The following is a 23,655-nucleotide window of genomic DNA, read 5'->3' as shown; positions in this document are numbered from 1 at the left end:
GATTTTTATTTCGTTTTGTAGTACGTCTTCTCTTTTTCTCTGGTTTACCTTCTTCCTTTTCTTTCTTTCGTCGTTCTTCTTTTTCTTGTTGTTCAGTCAAATATTTTGCATTGACTTTTTTCCATAAAGTATCTTTGAATTCAGCTTCTTTTTCTGTCATTATATAGTCGTCCAGTTCGTCATCGTCAATGTCAGCACTGTCAATTTCTCCAGAGAACTGTGATAAACAAGTATTGGATTCTTCTTTCAAGAAGACAAACAATATTATTAAAAAAATGTATATATACTTACATTTTCAAAATTTGTCTCTATTTTATCTTTTGATTCTCTAGTCGTTTCCTTTGTTCCATTTAAACCCATGGATGCAATATCAGGACCTTCAAAAGTTTACAATATTTTGTTGTAACATAAATTATATTAATTGCTAATTAACTTTGTCAACATATACATGCATATGTATAAATAGATCTTACCAAGTCCTGTAAATAACGTATCATTATTACGTTCAAGTAATTCTTCCTCAACATCCGAATCCACATGTTCATAATCAATGCAACCTTTAATAATATTTAAATTAGTTTCTTTAATAAATCTATCAGCATAATCACTTTCTAGATAAGGGCCTGTAAACAAAGTTAAGATTATATACTATTTAAGAAATATACATTGTATGTATGTATGCGTGCATACATAAATAAGTTGGAGAATAAATTAAAATACCATCTTTGCGTTTTTTTCCTTTTCCAACTTTTTGTTCTTCTATTTGTCTGTCAATTTCAGCTTGAAATTCATTTATTTCTGAATCTATATTTTCTAACTGAAATTAATAAAAACAAATATTACAAAATATAGTATATTTAAAGAAATTAATGTAATAATTCTATAGCTTAAAAATATTTGATGTTTTTTTACTTTTTGTAATCGTTCTCTATCTTTTTTACGAGCAGCTTTAAATGCAGGTGGATCTTGTTCTTCCTCTAAATCAACTGTCATAAATTCTTCCAAAGTCAAGGCACTAGAAGGTGTGTCTCCAAATTCCATTAATCTAAGATTCAATATTTTAAATATCTGATTTAACATTAAATATATATAACACATACGCACGCATGCATTTATATATTATTTTTATATTATAAAATAAATAATTTATGACCTTTTACGTAAAGTAGATTCATGAACTTTGACAATTTTTACAATATCAGCAGGGGATCTATTAAATTCATGTAATCGTGCTGCCATTAACAAAGCTGTAATGAAATAATATATATGTATATATTTATTATAACTAAATTATATATATATTCTCTTAATTAAAAAATATATAATTCAAATTTACCCGCGCCACATAATCCTGATGGTTTCCGACCACTGTGTATGCTATCTCTTTTCATTCTTTGCACTACTCTTAATGCAGTCATTGATACTTCATGAGTTTTTTCACCAAATTCAAGCTTATTTGCGAATCTCATAATGTACAAACAAGGATCTAAAATATAATGATTTAAAAAAGTATAATATATAAAAGTAAATGCAATACGATTTAAATCATGACGTAAATACGCGGCAAATTTAAAAATTCAATATCGCTATTTAAGTTCATAAAAATACTGTCATCCGATTGGTCTGTCATAAAAGATCAAAATCGACGATATGATATTTGTTTTAAATAAGATCATAAATATATTATTTGGAAAAGTTTTGCCATTAAATAATGACAGAATAAAGAAAGTATGATTTAAATAAAGAGACATGCGCGTTTTAACTCGGATTATCGACCGATTGCAGAGATGAACGTAACGTGTGATGTTGCCTAACCAGCGCCCGTCTTCCTGGCATGGCGCCTCGGCCCTCGACCTACGTATCTTTATTATCTTAAATTTCTCGTGACTTTTTCATTCGAAACGGCTAAAAAGATTAAGCACCGATTCAAAATAGACAAGAAAAAGAAAAAAGAAGGATTAATAGACAAGAAAGACGTCTCGTCTTGCAGAAAGAGCAGAGATGTCTAACTTATACTCGAAGATCACCGCCAAGCCGTTGCAACGGTATCAAGATAACGTCACGGTCAAGCAAACCAATGCTTGGGTCAACGGTAAGAAAATTATATGAATAAATTAAAAAGATAATGTATTTTAAATTCATTCTGTTTAAATAATGATGTGGATATACATGTACATATATTTATATTATATATATAATATATTTATATATACTTATACTATATATATATATATATATCGTATATATCGAAGAGAAATTTTCTCTTATTGATTTATTTACAAATAATGGATGATCAGTCATTTAATGTTTTTAGAAATTACAATCGTGTTTTTAGTTCTAAATAAACACATCACCCTGAAATAATTCAATATATATAGATATATTAAAAACAATATTATTATTAATTATATCGCATATACGTTTCATATAATTTCAGATTGATCGTTACATAAAAATATGTAAAATAATGAGTACAACAAATTTATAAAAGATTTTGTTTATATCTATCTCTACTGTTTGTATATATCTATATGTATATTATATTGAGAAACAGTGACACGCATTCACGTTGATAAGATAGTTCCTGTTATCGGCATGACTACGTTAATCATTAGGGTATCATTTAACAAAATTATATTGCTCCATGTTGAAAGCGCCTTAAATTATGATATCGATATATAGATTAAAAAGACAATTGAATGTTGATTAGAGTTATCGTATACAATGGTAGATAATCGTGTATTTAATCAACGTTGTAAAGAAATTCGTTGATATTTTTTTCATACATTTGATCTTCGCACGATGTGCATCACGTGCAACCGAGAGTTGCACGAATATGCCCGAACAAAAACGGAGCGAGACGAACGTTTCTCGGTGCTCCGCTACCACGAAACGTTTTTGCTATTCAATATGATGCACATACATGTCCCGCTTTAATCGGTACATCTTATTGTATAACGGTATCAAATATTTTACGGAATTCATCAATTTGTTTTGGTGACACCTTTTTTGCTATGTCGAAACATAGATAAAAGATTTGCTCTAAAATTAATATCAAATTGATGAAATAATGTATACTGACGGTAAATTATTTGTTTTTTTTTTTATGACGCGTCAACTTTCGTTTATATTATTTAAGAAATATTATTATTTCTGTATATAATGTGCTACTATATTGTGTATGTACAAATATGATATGCTTTCATGAGATATTTATTTCTTTAATTAAGGTTATTGGTTTAAATGAGAAAATAAGTGCATTGAATCATTGAAAAAATGTCAAGATGGCAATCTAATCAAGAAAACTTGTGAATGTTCTAGCGGAATCTCCGAGCAATGTATCAGATTCCCCACCATCGGTAAGCCCTCTGTCTTCTTCCATTGTATTGCAACGAGAGGGAATAATAAATCAGCCCCCTAGTGCTCCTACATCACCACTGTCTTCCTTATCATCGCCCGTAACTCATTTGAATCTTTCATCACCCGAAGACTGTACACAAGATCCTAATTGGCAAGCAACAAAAACTACTGTCCGTGAACGTAATGCTGCTATGTTCAATAACCACCTCATGGCAGATATTATTTTTATTGTTGGTAGTCCAGGTATATAATCGTCCTTTCTTCTTATAATTTAATAGAATTGATAAATATATTATAATTATATATATTGAATTTTAAGGTATTTGAAATGTTGAATATATTATAAATAGAAGATGATGATGTTTGTTACAGGTCATACACAAACTATACCAGCGCACAAGTATGTCTTAGCTACTGGTAGTTCCGTATTTTATGCTATGTTTTATGGTGGACTAGCAGAAAATAAACAAGATATAGAAGTACCAGATGTAGAGCCAGCAGCTTTCCTTGCTCTGTTAAGGTGAGTATGTAAGAGATATATAAAGATCATGCTTAAAAATTATGGAATTACAAATTTCATAGCGGAACTTCACTATTTTTAAAAGAGTCTTATTTCAGGTATATGTACTGTGATGAAGTACAACTAGAAGCTGATACAGTTTTAGCAACCCTTTACGTTGCTAAAAAATATATAGTTCCACACTTAGCACGTGCATGTGTCAATTATTTGGAAACAAGTTTGACTGCTAAGAATGCATGTTTACTTCTAAGCCAATCTCGATTATTTGAAGAACCAGACCTTATGCAACGATGCTGGGAAGTTATAGATGCTCAAGTAAGTAATAATCAAAAGGTATTAAGTACCATTACTTTAAATACAAGCTTGGACATGATGGTAGATGAATCAAATTTTCTTAGTGATCATGATTATCATATTCGACATTTTTATTCTTACGAAGATGTTTGTATCAAAGATAAATTCAAAAAGTCACAATATGAACGTAATTATCAGAAAAAATTGAGAATAAATGACACTCATGAAAGTTCCAAAAGTAGAATATCATTAGTACCGCATTGTTTAAGTTTATCTGAAATTAAATGTTATTCCTCTGCAATTGATATAAATAAAGAACGATTACCATATACACTTTTTCGTACGCGTAGTGAGCCGTATTTTCCAGGTAATAAACTGGACATAGAAATCACACAAAACATGATGTATCGAGATAGTTTTATAGAAGATTATGAATGTATGAAACACACAGTAAATGTTAATGATCTTTCAGATAGTAGATATAGTAACAATCATGATTTATCTAAAATAGTAGTAAAATCTAATGGTGTAATTATGTAGAATTTATCTAATAATTAACCAGATAAGGAAAACCTGTTTTACAATTAAAATTAGTTTTTATTATAAAGATTTCAAACATTATCAAAATTATCAACATTATTAAAGATGCTTTCACTTTTTAATAATCCATGTTGCAATCGGTTAATATTATATTTCCTGTAACTTATATCGCATTGTATTTTTAAGTTTGTTTTTTATATATTACTTGTATATAGCACTGAAAATATAAAACTTGTAGAGATAAGTAACTACAATAATAAAATACCATTAAAAAAACATGTAATCTTTATCAAAAATGTTGCTTTATAGAAAAATAAATGCTTTTGAAATTTTTTATGTAATATTAGATTTTAAATCTTTTTTGATATATTATTTTATTAATGAATGTAGTTTACTTGCAATTTTGTATATTTACACTTATATTTATGAAACTAAAAAGGCTTCACAATAAAAGTTATATTTTATTTATGTATTGTGTCCCTCCATCATTTAATTTTAATAAAAAATTAAATGTAGATATATTAAGACTATATAAGTTTTCATTTTTAAAAACAAATATTCCTTATCTGTTTAAAAAATTTTTTAATATCGAACTTTTTAGAATCTATTTACCTACTTCATAGATATTCATTTTACATGTCCCTGCTTTTGCATTTTTCATAATATACTCGGTAGTGATCAATTTTTCTGTGATAGTAAATATATTTTCAGGTTCATTAGATAAAAGCATTATGAAATTTAAATAGAGAATGTATATAAGATAAAAGCAAAAATATGAGCTTTATTCTATAGAAGAATTATAAATAATATTTGGATTTTTAAAGATAATTTTTAACAATAATTTTTCGGGAATAAAAAATTTATAACTATGACAAAATAAAAGTAATATAAAACATAATGAAAAACTGAATTATTTATTATTTATACAAGGCCCTCGCACGTGCGTGTATAATTATTATAATTTTTAGATTTAAATATCATATATAACAAAAAATCTCAATAGAGAAAATTTAACTACATTTACTGAGAACAGGATATCCATTGAAAATTAAATACACTATAGTATTCTATTTTTGCATGATATATTATTTAAATATCTTCAGCAAGTACTTGTATATTTAAATTCATGTAAATTTATATTGATATCTATTATACAGGCAGAAATGGCACTAAGATCCGATGGTTTTGTAGACATTGACATTCATACACTTGAATCTGTCTTATCTCGAGAAACATTAAATTGTAAAGAGATTTATGTGTGGGATGCTGCATTAAGATGGGCTTCTGCTGAGTGTTTAAGACAAGATCTTGAGCCCACATCCGCGAATCAACGACAATTATTAGGTGAATATTTTTAAACTTTTTTAAAAGAATTAGTTATATTATTTCTATTCTTTATTTTAGGATCTGCCTTGTATCTAATTCGACTTCCAGCTATGAATTTAGAGGAATTTGCTAATAGTGCCGCACAAACTGGTATACTGACACAACAAGAAACAATAGATGTTTTTCTACACTTCACTGCAAGTAACAGACCGATGCTATGCTTTCCTACAAAAGCTCGACAAGGATTAAAAACTCAGGTACGCATAAAAAATATTAAATTGTCCAATCATTTCTCAACACAAAATAATTTTTCTCAATGTCATATTACTTGAAATAAATTATATAGGTTCATCATATAGTTCTGTCTATTCTTTCGTTGATAATGATTTAATTAATATATTCAAATTGGCTTCCCATAAAAATTGTAAAATTTATTGGTTTAAGTGACATAATCATTTTCATTTTATTTCTTTTTCCTTTTTTAAATTTTTGTGATCTATATACTGTATCTATATAATGTATTAATAATTTATTTTGTACCATGAAACGATCCTAACTATGATTGCTCTATATGTATATAAATTTTAAGATTTTATGTGCTTGTAATAAAGTATTTACTGATCTACGTGAGAACTGGAAATTTCTTTATAGGTTTGTCATAGATTCCAATCATGCGCTTATAGATCAAATCAGTGGCGCTACAGAGGAAGATGTGATTCAATCCAGTTCAGTGTTGACAAAAGAATTTTTGTGGTTGGTTTTGGTTTATATGGAAGCTCTACTGGTGCTGCGGACTATAATGTTAGAATAGAACTTAAGAGGCTGGGCTGTGTCTTGTCAGAAAATAGTACAAAATTTTTTTCTGATGGATCAAGCAGTACATTTCACGTGTACTTTGAAAATCCTATACAAATAGAACCAGAGTGCTTTTATACAGCAAGTGCAATACTCGATGGTGTAGAATTAAGTTATTTTGGTCAAGAAGGTATGACAGAGGCTACGGTTGGCAGTGTAAACTTTCAATTTCAGTGTAGTTCTGAAAGTACTAATGGTACAGGTGTTCAAGGTGGACAGATACCTGAATTGATTTTTTATGGACCACCATCAGATGATTGATGTAAATTTACAATGTGAGTAACACTTTAATCAAAGTGTTTTCTTTTTGCGAACAAAAAAAAATCTTGTAGGTATTCAGTGGCTATCATTTTAAACGAAACTTGCACACTTCGTCAGCCTGTTAAGTGACAAGTTAAATTTAATAGAGTGAAATTCTACTGTGTGGGAATTTGCACATGATATGTATATTCTATGATGAAAATAGTTTAGTACACAGATCTTGTATTAAAATATACCCACTTAGTAGAATATTTTACTCTATGCACAATTATATCTTGCAACAGAGAATGTATTGCAAGCAATATTGTCACTCTACAGATTTTAGTAAATAAGCAAGTATGACAGGTGCACTTTAATCTGAAAGTTTTCAGAATATATTCTTTGCTGTCATATGAAAAAGAAAAATTTATTTTAGAAACAAATAGTGTTCAATCTTAATGGTCAGATATTATAAAAGTAATAAAGCATAAAAATAAGGCAATAAGAAAAATAAATATGTATTAATATTAATCATTTTACGATGACGGCAGTAGTAAATCAATTAGCAATTTTTCAATCGTTTGAAAATACATACGTTGTAACATAACAATGTATAATAATCTTAAATTTCAACAAAATGGATGAATATTTTTGGAACTGCATAACTGAGATATTTGTAAAACAAAAGTATTGTGTGGATTATAAAATATTGTCAAAAATATCTCATTTCGTGATGTAACACTAATTTAAATTGAAATAACTTAAAATACTTCTCAATACTATCTCAATTTCTATCTTATCAATTTCTATCTTATCAAATGAATCCATATTACTTTGAATAACAAAAATATAATTTGTTAATTTGTTATCATAAGTTGTATAAAAATGTCAGTATTTAAATAACATAAAAATATAATTCTGGTATTAATTCCATCTAATAAAAGTAAACGCATAATATGTAAAAACTTAGTTCTATAAAAGAAGCATTAAATTAACGTTAATAATTCTTTTATTGTTTATTTTTGCTAATATTTGTATATAATTATCATATTTTTTACTTGAATATCAAAATATAACCACAAGTTTAGTTTATCTTTGTACAATACATCACATATGTAAGTGTATATATTAAAGTATTAAAAGTAATGAAAAAAGATAAGAGATAAATAATTGTTCAATATAGTAAATAACAATATTGTAAAATAGTACATTTATCATTATTTTCTATCTTTATTGTTATTAGATTTATTTATCATTTATATTTTTTAGAATATGTGTAGAAATGAAATTGTTTTCTGCTTAGTGGCAATGAAAATTGTAAATATTTATAATAAAAATATATAGAAATGAGATCTATGTAATGATAAAAATGCATTGTGAAAATTTGTATCATATGTGAGTTTTGAAAAAGGTAAACATCATTTGAAGAGAAAAAAATTAACTATTAACTGCACCATTGCTACAGAAAAAAAATATGATTTTTCTTGTCCTGATGAATTTGGATTAATAATTGTTATTCTTGCAATAAATTTAATGAATATTTAATAGATAATGATTATTCAATGAGACCTAATTCCTTGAAAGTATCGTAAAGTTTATTAACCAAATATTATTAAAATCTATTATTATATTGACTCTTATCAAGTTTAACATTGCAAGAATACATTTTAAATTATATTAAGTCTTACATTTAAGCAGTAAAAAAAAACATTATTATAAAATATTATTAATCTTTGTCTAAATTTTATCTTATTTCATAATAGAAATGTAAAAGTTTTGATACTGAAATATAAGAATTTTTTATTTAAGTTTATCTACTAATCATATTGACCAATAATACTTTGTTAAGTATAAATATATATATATATTATTTATTTATATATATATTAAATTTTTTAATAATTCATTATAATTAGTGCAAATACACATTCTTTAAATTCAAGTAGAGACTACTTTAATTAAATGAAACAGCCGTAAAAAATAAATTTTTGAAATAAAAAATTAAAATAATGTATCATGCAAAATATAACAATTTATAATAAATACTTACCTACTGAAGGTATATTGATACATAAGGCTTGTGTGAACCGCAAATACGTCCGTCCCAATTCATGGACACAAATTTGAAGAACATCACTGATATCGATAAGCAAATCTTTGTAAGTCATTAAGGAATCATAAATAAATAATTATACGTAAACCTAATATTACTTATAGTTTACTAATATATAATCTAGAATTTTCTTAAATAAAAATATATTTAAAGGATACGAGCCGTGCCTTCAGTGCGACAAGTGATATACACACAGGCTGCATGATTGTGAGCTTGTTTTCTTCCACGAGTCAGTTGTCGGCTTAATGCCATTTTGTAAAAATTAACAGATATATCGATGCAATGCTGATTGAGTCTTATAACAAATAAAGAGAGTAGAATTAGATAAATATAAACATTATATTTCCAAGTTATATTGTTGATATTAATAATAATTAGTTAATTTATCAAGTCACCTTAAATATAATTATTGATAATAAGAAAAAAGAATTATGAAACTTACTGTAATTGCATACAGAGATGCGTTATTCCTTTTCTTGCATTTTGTAATGTGATACCTCTTGATTCTTTTCCACTAACGTGATATGCTAAAAAACGAAACAATGTATTAATTTGACTTTATTACTTCATCACGCAGTATAATTACATATATGGATAAATCATATCAAATCCATTAGATGAAAAACAAATAGTAGATGTATATTAAAAATATTAAAGATAATATACCTGCGCCAAATCCTGTAGCTCCACCAGTACTGTCATTTGCAACAAATTGTCCGAGGACCATCATATTGCCAGATGGAGATTCTTCAAAAGTAGTCTCACTGACAATAAGTTGGTCCTCCAGTACAAATCCACATTCTGTACAAACAGCATCGCCTCGTGCAGGGTCTGTCTCTATGTCTATAGAGCCACAATTACGACACTTATTCCCTGACATCTGCAATATAAAGTTCGATAGACAATTGTTAATAAAAATGAGTTGTTAATACTTATTAAAATAGAGATAATTATAACCTTTACTTTAGTTGTCACACAAAATGTAAAAATACATATATTGAAACTGTAGAAAAAAATTGTTATATTAATTTAAAAAAAATTTATGCTACGACACAAAACTAATTAATATCCTTTTTTCTTTTTTTTTCAACACTGTTTTGAGATACGAATAAAAAACTTTGCATCTTTTTTATTTCCATCACATGCGTTTGACATTCTAAGTTCATAAAGATACGTAAGTATTCTCAGTTAAGGTTAATACAACTTAATTTTTGATAAATACGGATACATTATGCACAGAATACAAACACAGTAAGGAAAAAATATATCCATGTATAGGAATTATTTAATGATCATTATTGTTTTATATTAAAAAACATATTTTATATACCTTTATTAGTTGTTCTTAACTGTAGCCAATAGTATTTAATACTCGGCGGCACGAATTCTTGCTAACTCAAGTAGAGCACTCCGAATTTCTAATTCCAAAAACAAAGGTTCAATTCCCATCAATTTCTCTCTCTCTCTCACTGTCTAGTTGAAAATTATTTTATCAATTATATTAATATATAAACTATTGAAAATGATATATACATATATATATATATATAGGAATATACATGCGGGCGCGCGCACACACACACTCGCACAAAGAGAAAGAGGGAGTACAGATTTATTATAATGCTGCAAAATATTGTAATATTTGGAACTACGTACACATACTTATACACTTATGATAAGTGGTATTAGTTGACGAACCCTTTTCTTTTCTATCGATCATTATTTTTTGATATATAGCGAAGTGTCATATGGTGTAATCTTTATATGTGACAAGATAGTTATAGATTTAGGGCTGTTCATTAGCCATGGATTTTTAATGGTTTACTCCATCAATGAGAACAGGCGTAATTCTTGACTGATTATGATGAACAATAACTCATTTTAAAAATAAAGATTTGATCTACGGCGCCTTTTTAACGAATTTTTAAAAAAGCTTTATTTTCTTTGAAAAAAATCGTATTAAATAATGGTATTATTTCAAGAATAGTTTATGCACAAATAAAAAGTTTTTCCAAGAATTCATTAAAGAGGTGCTATAGATTAAACCTTCTTAAAAATGAGACCTTGTTCATCGAAATTGTTCAAGAATTACTTCCGTTCTCATTGATATCGTAAATGCTGTTTTCGACATTTTTCACGAAGAAAAAGTTTAATACTGTGGCGCCCCTCAAAATTTGTGACAAAAGAGATGAAGCTCTTACTTCCACTACTGCTTTTCATATACACGCTTGAATGGTGTATGTTTATGTTCGTGAATTAGCGATTGCCTGCTTGTTTGTGTATGTAAATAGCTGATGCTCAGATTTGGTGAATATTTCCAAATGCAAAGAAATGCGTTTCATGATACTTGCACGGGGAAGCTACGATAACTTATTCGATCATTTTAATGAACTTTGACCAGATGATTCTATGTCAAAAATAAGAAAATACGTGTCCAATCATTTATGTTAATGAACTTGAATTTACAAAATATTGTTAAATTTTGAAAGAATTTGTAGTTTTTTTTAGATTTTAGACACAGATAGACAAAAGATAGAGGTTCTATGAGCAATTTATAGCGTATTGGTAAGCGTTTAGATTCGTAATACAGGAATCGTAGATCGAGGCTAAACGATTCCTGATGTTTTTTTTATTCTATCAATGTAAACGAAAATAACGAATTAACTTACTCTTTTTCTCTTTATTTGATAATTTAATAAGGTATTACTATTCAATCTCTCTTATATTTATTTTCTCCACAGATGGCTGACGTGAAACTGTGATGATCTGTGCTAGATAGGAGATAACAGCAGTATAATTTTAATCGATGACAAATGCATATTTGAGAATATAACTTATCAAGAGGTGGCACGGTTTCACTTGTCACCTCTTCATATATCATGTGATCCTGATACAAAACAAATGAATAACAACAATTAAAGGTAATTGAAGATACAATACATTTTCATTGTGTGTCTGGCCAGTATAGATCTCAGTATAGATGTGATTTCTACCTGGTCTACAGATAAAATAATCCATAAATATAGTAATTTTTTTTCCATATATGAATAAATTTATTGTATGTTTGGTTATACTTGGCATAGATCTTTTCATTATTTTGTTTAGAGCAGTAATATCTCTTGGTATGTATATAATTCTAACTGTTTGAAATGTTAATCCTTGTGTAAGAAGAAATCTTGTAAAGTGTATCATGAGATCGTAAAAATTTCAGTATTATACTTCAGCATTGTACTTCAGTAGGTATACAATTTATAATTAAAATCTTTTTTCTTTTTAATTTAATTTAATTGTATAATAAATAAAAAAGTTAATAACAACAAAAATATTGATATATGTTGGATATATTTTCAGTTCTTGACTTAATCTTTCTCTTATTTCACTACATTGAGAACAACGCTTAGAGAAGAATAATATGAAATTTTTATAGACATATATTTAAGAATTCTTGCAATATTAAAACATTTTGTGCTTAAAAAAATTATACATATCCAATAAAATGTATTTTGTATTATATAAAATTATATAATATTGCGTTACATTATTGTAAAGTATAAAATATTGTATTATACATTATATTACATTGTATTATATACTATTTATATTTTAATATATGTTGTATTATATTTATAATATAATAAAGCGTAGTTTATGTAATATAGCGAATATCTTTATAATTATCGAATACAATGTACTTTCTGTGTATTATTTAAAGAAAACGAAACTAAAAAAGTTTAATGTGAATAGAAATCGAATATATTTTTTATTAGATCCTATCATTCCTCATCCAAAACAGACATTAGTCAAATTATTCGTCTGATCCAAAAAACTACAATCGGAATATGATAAATAAATAAGTGACAAGATTTTAGTACTGAATTGATGTACATCAGGTAAGTGAGAAAACTTCACAAGATATAATCTTGCGTACATCTCTGCACATCATATGATCCTGATACAAATCTTGATTTATAGGAAAAATTTTCGCGCTTTCCGTAATTTGAATTTTGAAGTAAGGCAGTATAAAATACCAAGAGATGGCACAATTTCGTATACCATTTCTTTACATGTCATATGATTTTGAGACAAATCTAGATTTGCAGGAAAAATTTCAGCGCTTTCCGTAATTTTGATTTTTGAACAGGATATTCCCATAATTTAGATTTTTGAACACAATATAACATTTGGAGATGACATGATTTCGCGTACCACCTCTTTGCACATTATATGATCCTGGTACAAATCCAATTTGTGGAAAAAATTTTCGTTTTGTCCATAACCTGGAATTTATTTGAAATACAAGAATTTCGAGAAGAACATAACATGGTGGTACGATTTCGCTTATGTAGGTCGTATAAGGAGAATAATGGTAGGTTTTTATTGAGTACACATTAAATTTCCATTCACGTAAAATATTTATTTTATTTTATAATTATAGAACTACTTATTTTATCATATATATTGCTCTATGATATAATACAATATAATATGAGTGCAATTTCTTTTTTAAGTATTATTTGTGGAAATAAAAATGTATTCAGTGTATATCTATATATATGAATGCTATCAAATAATCAACCACCATGCTGTCGCAAAAATGTTCGATTTGTAATAGTAGAACATGAAAGTAGTGGAGATCGTCGAATAAAAGATGCCAAAGTATCGTTCAGCTGGTGTAACGCTAGATGGCGCCAGGGATATTAAACATATTTTTTAATAGTTTTAATAGTATCGGTACCCGCACTAGATAGCATCAGGGATATTAAACATGTGACGACTTCATTGAAACTGTTACGACTCCTCCGCCAAGCATATAACTAACACGCCTCGACACCACCAAACACACGTGGGAAATCAACCAAACAAAATGAGAGACAACAAGAAAATAGAGATGAAAAAGACACCGGCCACATAAAGAAAATTATTATTCTCTTTTCGACTCTTCTAGAGATCACAGCTATAGCTACTGGAAGTCATAATCTGATTATATATCAAACATAGTTAAATAAATATATCACTATTTATTACTTGATGTGCAAAGTTCTTTCTACATAGCAGATTATCAATGATAAAACCCACATTTTTTATATCCTTGGCTCCATCTAATGTAGGAAAGAGTTATTGTATTATCATACCGATATTCTTTTAATACTCCTTGCGCCATCTAGCGTGTACATTGGTACTAAATTAAACGGACATATTGTAGGTTTATCGTTGACAATCCACTATGTAGAAAGAAACTTTGCACATTAAGTAACAATTGTGATATGTTTATTTAGCTTTGTTCAGCATACAGTAGGTATAATTAGACTATGACTTCCATCAGCTATGGCTGTGGTCTCTAGAAGAGTCGAAGAAAGAATGAATGATTTTCTTTGTATTCTCTTTGTGTTTTTTTTGGTTTCCTTTGTTTTGATGTCTTTTATTATCCTTTATTTTGTTTGGTTGGTTTCCCGCGTGTGCGTTTGGTGGCGTCGAGGCGTGTTAGTTATGTGTCTTGCCGGAGGAGGCGTAACAGTCGCGACTAGGTTGCCGTAATATTAATACCTTTTCCGCCATTTAGTGTCCAATCATTAAATGAACAATATTTGCGGGCTTTTTATTCGACGATCTCCACTATTATCATGTTATCCTATTATAGATCGAGCATTTTTGCGACAATATGGCAATAGATTATAGAGGATAAGGATTTATATATGTAGATATATCGAATACATTGCTTTTACTTCAAACTTTAATAATTTATTTCTTTAATTATTAAATATTTGTTATTAACTTTTATGGTCTTATATTATTTCTGAAGGTCTATGAAACATTTGGAAGATTTAAATGTTTATAATTTTTTCGTGATAGTGAAATAAATTATAGTTTTAACAAGTGATATGTAGATAAATATATATAGAGAGTTAATTATGGTTTAACCATTAATAGATTGATTTCTCTTGTAAAAATAAATAGATATCGAAGAATATAGTTCTGTAAATATAGAATAATATTGTTTAATTGTAAAATGAAATTTGTATTGAATTAACCGCGTATTCAATGCTGTTAAAAAAGAATACTTTGTCTAAGTAAATTTTATTCTATAATTCTCATTTATTAAAAAAAAAAAAAAAAAAAGAATCGGATTTCTGATTGATCTATGGATCACCCTCCATATATCTTAAAATCACTGAATCGTACAATCGCTCTTAAATCTAGAACTAACATGCTTTAAAACATTTCGAACATAATTATGATTGAATAAAAGTAAACAAGAACTGAAGATTATACTTCTCTGTAGATAAATCTTATTACATAATGGAAGTTTACATTATTAAAATGCAATGGCAATAATTAAATATTATTTTTATTTTAATTATTCTGAGAGTAAATCAATGTAGTTTGAAATACTATCAAGAGAAATACATATGTTTATTTGTTACAATAATATTTTAGGAATTAGTAAATAAGATTTGTTATTCTATGAATGATTAAATTTCGTTATACTGTATGTATTTCACTTATTTGTATGCCAACCATCTTCAAATAATATCTGATAGTTTCTAAGTATTTCTATTCTTTCGATAATTTTTCACACTGTCTTTATCTATTTCAAAAATAAAGATTAATTGAAATGTAGTAAAAAATGTAAACCCACATATTTTTGTATATGAAATATATTAAGATAGATACATGATTAATTTTTGATAAATGTATCTTTACAGATTTCCAAAATATTCCTTTGCGGAAAATATTTTATAGAATAAATTTATCACAGTAATATAAGTCACATGATGTCAGTAAATTAAAATTTAGTCGTGAGTGTAAAGAATATTATAAATATTTTCGTAAAGCTTAAAAAATTACTTATTGCTCTTATGAGATTATATTACTATTTAAATAAAATCATTTTTGAATTATTAAATACTTTTATATCGAATAACTTTAACATTATTTATCATTTTGTGCATCAGTTATAATAAATCAATTAATTAAATTATAATGTAGTTATTATAATAATTTAAAGCATAAATATTTAATGCATAAAATGATACTATTATTTATCAAAGTAAAATATTAATTTTTTCTTTCTATGCTTTGATATTGCTACAAAGTTGTCGATGTAACAGCACTGACGCCATGTACTAAAACTATCGGTGGTAAATCCATAGTCAATTCTGTTAATAATTGAAGGTATTGTCGATACATAATATTTTCATCCCATGTATTCGATATAGGTGGTGCTGGTAAATATATAAAAGTGGTTGTTGTTTGACTGGAATGTTGTTTAATTAACTGATTAACACTGAAATTCATAAATGTAAATATTTTTAAAACCTTAAATATCATATAAAAGAAAATTGTATATTATGTCCATCATATATAATCACCTCAATATATAAGTTTTAGAGACATTACTCAAGGTATTATCCATATTTTCAGTACCTGTCTCGTACTGTGTATCCAATTTTGGCTCGATAAGAGATCTGCCCTTTAGACCACTTATTTGCGCTTCCCAATTAGGAATTTTCTTAATCGATGCCGAGATCCTCAAAACATTTAATAATTTTTTTATTTTATGCTCGTTTGAGACTTTGGGAAATTCATTGATAGAACTTTGCGACTCTGAAAAGCTTAAACTTGTACTACTACTGTCTGCAATTTCACAATGGAATACTCTAAGATGTAAATTTTTCCACACAGGAACCATATTTATAATGCATGCTAGTTGAAGCATAAATAACGAAGTTGTATCGAATGGATCTTGATCGGATGGTTGGAAGAAGTTCACTGGCCATACATCAATGTATTTAAGATTTGAATTTCTGCAAAGTTATATTATATTATATAATAATAATGCGAGATATATCTATTTATAATACTTTATCAAATATTTAACAATATATACAATATCTCTAATAATATATCTAACAATATATATAACAATATATACAACTTACTTCGAAATCTGTGATTTATCAAGCAAGTGGAAGTTTCTGCATAAACACAAGTTCTTTTTCATTCTTAAAACATCTGAACACATTCCAACATATTGTACTGGATCCACATTTTTTTCTGTACCGCCGGTTTGCCTCAATGGAAATATAACATTGTTAGAAACTCCAATGTTTTCGTTAGCATTCTCAAATATTGCAGTTGAATATTGAGAATCGGTGAAAAAATTTCTTGGTGTTTCTTCGTCATAAAAGCCAAGAATAATTGTATTTGGTTTCATTGCACCCATTCCAGATATTCTTATTAAATGATGTAATCCTTCACGGACCGTTTTTGTAACTGTTAGCTCTACAAATGCTTTCACTTTCATATGATCGACTAAACTCAACCAGTGAGGATATTCTTCTATTGTAGGATCAGCATTCTGTCCAGTAAAATCTCCTATTTTTACATGTCCTATAACATATAATCCTCCTTTCTTCAAATCGTTTACAAAATCTATAAGAGGACATGCAGATCTTGGCGAAGCAACCATCAAAAGCATTTGCGGTCTCCAAAATTTAACATGGTCTTTGCGAGAGTCTAACATTAATAAATATTTTCTCACTTGATGAAATATTAATGCTTGTGATATACTACCCCATGGTGCATTTTTACTCGGTGAGAATAAATGTAGTACGATTATTAAAATTAAACATAATATTATACTACTCGATGCGTAAATACTGTTTATTACAAACATCATAATTAATGTCCCAAGAAGACCTATAGTAGCAGTATGCCATGTAAAATAATTAAATGTTGGTCTGCAATTATGTTAAATATTGATTATGTTTTTATATAGATAAGTATAGATTTTTATAAGAATGTAAAATGCTTACCTGAAATTTGGGGCACTTGCAAGTTCAAGTCCAAGACAGGCTAAATTAGTTGCTAAATAACTTAAAAGAAATAATACTGAATTGATTTGAGCAATTGTATTCAAGGAACGAATAAGTAAAATTATTTGTACAAGACTCCATGATGTAAATACCGCAGCTATTGGATTTCCTTGCCATGTACCTTGTACAATAAAATTTAATCCTGAACCTAAATAAAAAACGTATACAAGAATGATGTAAAAATTTCTTAATATGTGTTTAATAAGTATATAATTTGATCATTTACCAAAGACATTATCTTTTGCTAATGCTTCCAATACTCTACTTGAGCCAATTAAGTTACTCAAACCAGCACTGAACGTCGCTGTCAATATACCAACAGTAACAAATGGCGGCCAAATATTTATTGGCATCATATACATAAAATTATTCTGTAGTAAAAAGCGACTTGTAGTCGCAGCTGTCAAAATAGATAGTAGTATATAACATAGAAAAGTAAATAATACTGCTGATAATGTTCCACGTGGGATGTTTGTTCCAGGATTTTTTAATTCACCTGTGATTGTGAATATTAAAGTAATTATAAAACATATAATTATAATGTAAGAAATTTTAGTGATATTTACCACTCATATTTGCTCCAGCCATAATGCCTGTTACACCACTGAATAGTACGCCAAATACACTAGCAAAATCAGTCATTGTACCAGGGCTCGTATAATCTGCACTATAATTTGAATATAAATTATTTGCAAGGGTGGAAGACAAAAGTCCTGTATATGATCCATTCACATGTTCTGTAGCATTTTGTACTAATGTATTTGCATCTGGTATTGATATCTACAAATATATAATTAATCCTTTTTATATATTCTTAAAACACTAAAAAATATAATCATTATCAATATTATATATTATTATTATACTAATAATCTGACCTCCATAGGCCCTCCTACTAAAAAACTTATGAAAACACTTCCAAGACAAATACAAACGACTGCTAGAATGGCAACACTAGTTTTTGCAAACATAGCAGCTCCTATTAGACAAACTAAAAGATTGGCTGTATTTAACAAAGAACGATAGAGAAATAGCCACCATCGACCATTTGGTATGAATGTATTTTTTCCAACTAAATATCCAGAGGGACCAAAATTTTCTACTAAGCCTTCGGCACAACCAGAAATGCAAAGTGCGCTTGATACAATATTTGCCATGAAAAATAATGTACCAATGGAACCACCGAATTCAGGTCCTAATGTACGACTGATCATAACTAAATAATGTATAGAATAATTTAGAAAAATATATACTTATTCAGAAATACGGCTAATTATGAAACTAATATGTCATATATTATGCAAGGATACAGTATGCGCCACCTCCTTCCACTGCTCCATTTGTTGATATAGCACAAACAGATGCAACGGTAAAGAGTAGAATTCCATAGGCAATTATAAATTGTATTAGAGTTACAAATAATCCTGCATTTCCCACGATATAGCCTGCAATATATAATATATTACAATGTTAAACTGTATTAAGTTTCTAACGTGTGTAATCCAAATTAATAATATAAAGACATGTATTTCACATTTAAATAATAAATATTTATATATCAACCTTACCCATACGTATGAAAACTAAGGCACTGAACATGGATAGTGTGACAGGACTGAATACACCAGCAAAAGTCCCTAATGTACGTGTACTATCAACACCAAGACTACCAAATTCAACATATCCTTCTCCATCGGTACGTGGCGTTTTACCAATTTTAAATATACTGCTAAGTCTTTGAAATACATTTCTGGTACTGATTAATGGTGCTTTTTCACTTGTAATTCTTATGTGTACAGGTTCAGCATTTGTAGAACCAATCTCTGGTGCAATCATATTGCAAGCTTTCTTCAAAGATAATAAGCAGAATTAATTATACATATTATTATACATAGAAGACATATTACTATGTATATAAGGCAATTATATAAATTGAATTAAAGCAATATATATATATGCATACATACACACATCGTTATGTGTGTGTGTATTAATATTTTATAATAAACAAGTTCAATAATGAACATAATATTGATGAAATTTTATCCCCACATGTTTATAAAATAATAAAAAAGGTTATGATTATGGATTAATTTTCTGTTTATATACTTAAATATGGATAACTTACTCAATTCTTTGTTCTTCGCATAATAAAGTATATAGTTATAGACAATCACAATTCAATTAGTCACTAAGTTATGATGTCATGCGTTAAAACGTCATATTAAATAAATAGATGTTTGAGGTTAATAAACTTATTCCAAAAAATAGGTATCGTTTTTCCTTTTAGTCATGGACAATAAATAACACGGATGTAATATATAATGGTAATTTTTATTCTATGGAGTGTCTTATCGATAGTTCTCTTCTTTATTATTTTCGGATAACTTTACTTTATCGACAATATATAAAACTCAGAAAATTGTAAATGTCGATAAGAGATAAAATCGAAAACTGTATTATCAATTATAGGAATAAAATACAAAAACCCAAAAAAAAATAAAGAGAAGAAAAAATAAATTGAACATATAATAGTATTCTTTTTTTATTTTTTCTTTTATAAGACATTGAGTCAACAAATGGTTAAATTAATATTTATTGTGGCAGATAAGTTTGAAAACAATGATTTATTTTTGCAATAGATCTACCTTATTGAACTTAAGTATTAACCTTATTGAGTTTAAGTATTGAACTTAAGTTTATTGGACAGGTTATTGCATTTTCTTAATTGTAAATACCACTCATTTTATAATTTATGTTATTGACTAATTGAAAGAGCTTTCTTAATATTTTTGCCAGTAATATATTATATCTATATATACATATTATATATAGAGACTATGACATAATTTTCCTCTACTATAGAATTTTAGCAGAGAAAAATGAAATGTAATTTATATTACAGCTGATGTGTCTGTTGGGTATATTGGTAATTTATGCACATTGTATTTTATTCTAATACAATTAGTAACTGTATGTAAATCAGAATGAAAGCAACAAGAAACAAATTTTAATGAAGCATTAATAATAACAATTAATGTGTTTTACAATTGTTAACACGAGCATTTTTAAACTTAACGCGATAAAGATAATTACATATTCCCAAATATAATGTAAAGTTTGTGTAAGCCTTATGTTATATGTCATATAACATTAATATTAAACATAACGACTTAGGTAAGATGAGTTCTCTCAGTACATATTTCTAAAGTATATTATTATATTTTTAAAACAAAATTAAATTTCTCATTATATAAAGTTTATGTGTATAATATGATTATTTTAATAATAACAAGATATGTAACGTACATTACAATCTTTTAGCAACAGTATATTTCTTGTAAATAGATTGTCTTAAATACATGTAAAATATTATCGAGAAAAAGGAATGTTTCCTATTTATTATTAGGTTCAGCGAAATAACGACATGCATGCAATTTCAAAAAAGAAAAAAAAAAGAAAAAAAAAGAAATAACAAAAAAAAAACAAAACCTGTTTTGTCATAATCATTTTATGTCTTCAACAAATTTTATCTCCTAATTTAAGGAATCACGTTTCTTCCTTTTCAGATTCTATCTGTTTATTGACTTCAATTTTCAAAGTTGTCCTTTTTTGCTCTGATTCTTCTTTATCTAACTTTTCTTGTTCAATTTGTCCATCTACATTAACTTCTTCCTCCTCTTCTTCTTCCTCTTCTTCTCCTTCTTGTTGTTCTTCTTCCTCTTCGGTTCCTTGTAATAATTCTTCTTTTATCGTAATATTTTCATCGAACTTACGATCCTCACTATTATTAATTTGGTTATTTGTTTCTAACATATCTTTTACCGTTTCAGGCAATGCAGAATTTTCTTCGATACGATGAAACATCAATACATGATGATCTAATTCAGCTTTGAAAAAGAACTTTGAGGTACACTTCGAACAATCGTAAGGTCGTGCATTTAAGCCATGTTCTTGTAACATATGATTCTGTAATTGGGAAGCAGTTAAATAATATTCTTATTAATAAGTCACGAGGTAAAATACAGCTAATAGTAGTTTATGTTTTAAATTATTAAGAGGTATACCTGAAGAGCAATAGGCGTAGTGAAAAGAGCTTGACAGATGTAACAATTGAGAGCAGCACATCCGGCAAACGTATGCTCTATTAAATGACTCTGCAATTGGAGAGGGCTATTTGCTTCGAATATACATAAATGGCATCTCAAAGTATCAACGGCTCCTTTTCCTGACGCTTCTAAATGTTCTTTTGTTACATGCTGCTGTATCATAGTTTCGCTCGGAAATGATATCTGGAAATTCAATATTTAAATAGGATTAATATAATATTTCCAATAAAAATATATTCTAGATAAAGTTTTAATCACCTGACATTGTATGCACGTGTAAGTACTGGACCCACCATCATGCATTTTATTATGTACAATAATTTTATGTTTTTCTGCTTCTTCAGGATCTTCAAATTTTACCCCACACTCTTGACATCTTTTATTATCACATTTAGGATCGCCATTTTGATCGTTGATCGAACGATCTTCGTTTTTAAAACCACGATCCGTATCCCATCTATCTCCGGAGCCATCCCATTGAAGATCTTTATCCTTGATCCATGAACGTTCGCACTTATTATTAATATTACGAGCATGCTCGTAAGGTGAACTCAAAATTGGTAGACCTTGAGAATATCTGACATAGCAAGATTTGCAAACTTTAAGAGATTGTCCTCCACTAAAGTGATTAGGAGGAAGATTGACGAAGTCTTCAGTAGAGAATTCTCGTAAGCAAAGGCAACAATTTGGATTGAGGGGCTTTTGTTTAGGGCTTGGACTAGAACTCGTATTCGGAGAGCTAGTGGATGTTCTAAGATGATGTCGAGCGTGAAGGCGACATTCCAGATCGCTGATAAGAGTTTGTCTGCAAACAACACATGGCGCTGGAAGATGAGGTAAAGAATTGTCCAGTCTTTGTTGCGGATCCACATTTTCCAAGCTGTGTCTTTGTACGTGCTCAAGGAATAACGCTTCGGTCGTTAAATTTCCACGACAAACGACACAAGTATCGCTTAATTGAATCTTGCAATGTTTCTGAAGCTTATGTTCAGCCAAAATTGCGCCCGAAGGACAGACTTCGTCACAGATATTACACTTATGTCGGCCGCCAGGCTCGCTCGAGGTATGTTGCATTCTCATATGAGATTCCAATTCATTTCTTGATCGACAGACCTCCCCACAATAAGCACAAGTCATGCTCACATTCGATAAAGAACTTTTGCTTGGAACTTTTGACGATGCGTGAGCTAACTTTTTGTGAGCTTGTAGTTCAGCTTCGTTTGCGAATTCACCACGCTCGCATAGCTCACATTGTTGTCCTCCTGATACACCGAAGTTTGGTCTTTTGTTGTTATTGTCACGTTGGTTCAAAGAATTGTTGTTGCTCGAGGCTGGTGAACGTCCTCTCTTTTGTGATTTTACCTATAATAAATGAAGAAACGAATGAACGAACAAATAAATAAATCAAATACAATTTAAAAA

The 23,655-nt window shown here is 28.3% G+C and overlaps 4 protein-coding genes across 15 annotated transcripts in view; 1 reads left to right on the top strand and 3 right to left on the bottom strand.

Annotated features, from left to right (window-relative positions):
- LOC124428889 (transcription factor IIIB 90 kDa subunit) overlaps window positions 1-12,037 on the bottom strand; it is a 12,858-nt gene extending 821 nt beyond the window's left edge. Inside the window, exons 1-14 of one of the 7 annotated variants that reach the window (XM_046973508.1) lie at window positions 11,312-11,396; window positions 10,905-11,006; window positions 10,579-10,721; window positions 9,915-10,128; window positions 9,691-9,775; window positions 9,407-9,543; window positions 9,186-9,290; window positions 1,337-1,486; window positions 1,154-1,247; window positions 913-1,045; window positions 721-817; window positions 474-623; window positions 292-377; window positions 1-217 (exon numbers count right to left, since the gene is read on the bottom strand). The exon at window positions 1-217 is cut by the window's left edge and continues 21 nt beyond it. In XM_046973508.1, the coding sequence (XP_046829464.1) occupies window positions 1-217; window positions 292-377; window positions 474-623; window positions 721-817; window positions 913-1,045; window positions 1,154-1,247; window positions 1,337-1,486; window positions 9,186-9,290; window positions 9,407-9,543; window positions 9,691-9,775; window positions 9,915-10,128 (1,468 nt within the window). In that variant the 5' untranslated portion in view covers window positions 10,579-10,721; window positions 10,905-11,006; window positions 11,312-11,396. Of the gene's footprint in view, window positions 218-291; window positions 378-473; window positions 624-720; window positions 818-912; window positions 1,046-1,153; window positions 1,248-1,336; window positions 1,487-9,185; window positions 9,291-9,406; window positions 9,544-9,690; window positions 9,776-9,914; window positions 10,129-10,205; window positions 10,434-10,578; window positions 10,822-10,904; window positions 11,007-11,311; window positions 11,397-11,917 lie in introns of those variants that run through there. The other 6 variants (XM_046973506.1, XM_046973509.1, XM_046973510.1 and 3 more) reach the window with 6 other exon arrangements.
- On the top strand, window positions 1,688-8,115 carry LOC124428891 (BTB/POZ domain-containing protein 6-B). Of its 2 annotated transcripts, none has more exons than XM_046973512.1 (7): window positions 1,688-2,092; window positions 3,322-3,603; window positions 3,733-3,880; window positions 3,979-4,195; window positions 5,872-6,058; window positions 6,119-6,297; window positions 6,692-8,114. In XM_046973512.1, exons 1-7 carry the CDS (start codon window positions 2,002-2,004, stop codon window positions 7,154-7,156), a joined length of 1,569 nt encoding a protein of 522 aa, XP_046829468.1. In that variant the 5' UTR covers window positions 1,688-2,001; the 3' UTR covers window positions 7,157-8,114. The 2 variants fall into 2 exon arrangements, with proteins under 2 accessions (XP_046829468.1, XP_046829469.1); XM_046973513.1 differs by lacking the exon at window positions 1,688-2,092 and adding an exon at window positions 2,947-3,083 and having other exon boundaries at window positions 6,692-8,115.
- Window positions 12,038-15,580: 3,543 nt separating the features above from the next.
- Window positions 15,581-20,435, bottom strand: LOC124428689 (solute carrier family 12 member 9). 2 transcript variants are annotated; one of them, XM_046973036.1, is made up of 10 exons: window positions 20,253-20,435; window positions 19,693-19,972; window positions 19,435-19,569; window positions 19,003-19,340; window positions 18,691-18,904; window positions 18,351-18,620; window positions 18,065-18,272; window positions 17,189-17,989; window positions 16,619-17,053; window positions 15,581-16,533 (listed from the first exon to the last, which is right to left on the bottom strand). In XM_046973036.1, the coding sequence occupies exons 2-10, from the start codon at window positions 19,958-19,960 to the stop codon at window positions 16,335-16,337; spliced, it is 2,868 nt and encodes a 955-aa protein (XP_046828992.1). In that variant the 5' UTR covers window positions 19,961-19,972; window positions 20,253-20,435; the 3' UTR covers window positions 15,581-16,334. The 2 variants fall into 2 exon arrangements, with proteins under 2 accessions (XP_046828992.1, XP_046828993.1); XM_046973037.1 differs by having other exon boundaries at window positions 19,693-19,968.
- A 297-nt stretch (window positions 20,436-20,732) lies between these two features.
- Window positions 20,733-23,655, bottom strand: part of LOC124428669 (zinc finger protein 423 homolog) — a 51,885-nt gene continuing 48,962 nt past the window's right edge. For all 4 annotated transcript variants that reach the window (XM_046973007.1, XM_046973009.1, XM_046973010.1 and 1 more), the window contains 3 exons: window positions 22,492-23,595; window positions 22,192-22,416; window positions 20,733-22,093 (listed from right to left, as the gene is read on the bottom strand). In XM_046973007.1, coding sequence (XP_046828963.1) covers window positions 21,674-22,093; window positions 22,192-22,416; window positions 22,492-23,595 — 1,749 coding nt within the window. In that variant the 3' untranslated portion in view covers window positions 20,733-21,673. The remainder of the gene's footprint in view (window positions 22,094-22,191; window positions 22,417-22,491; window positions 23,596-23,655) is intronic.

This window comes from Vespa crabro, chromosome 13 (genome assembly GCF_910589235.1).
Source record: "Vespa crabro chromosome 13, iyVesCrab1.2, whole genome shotgun sequence".
Lineage (NCBI taxonomy): Eukaryota > Metazoa > Arthropoda > Insecta > Hymenoptera > Vespidae > Vespa > Vespa crabro.
The sequence above is the reverse complement of the archived record's forward strand: the minus strand, read 5'-3'. Positions and strand labels throughout refer to the sequence as shown.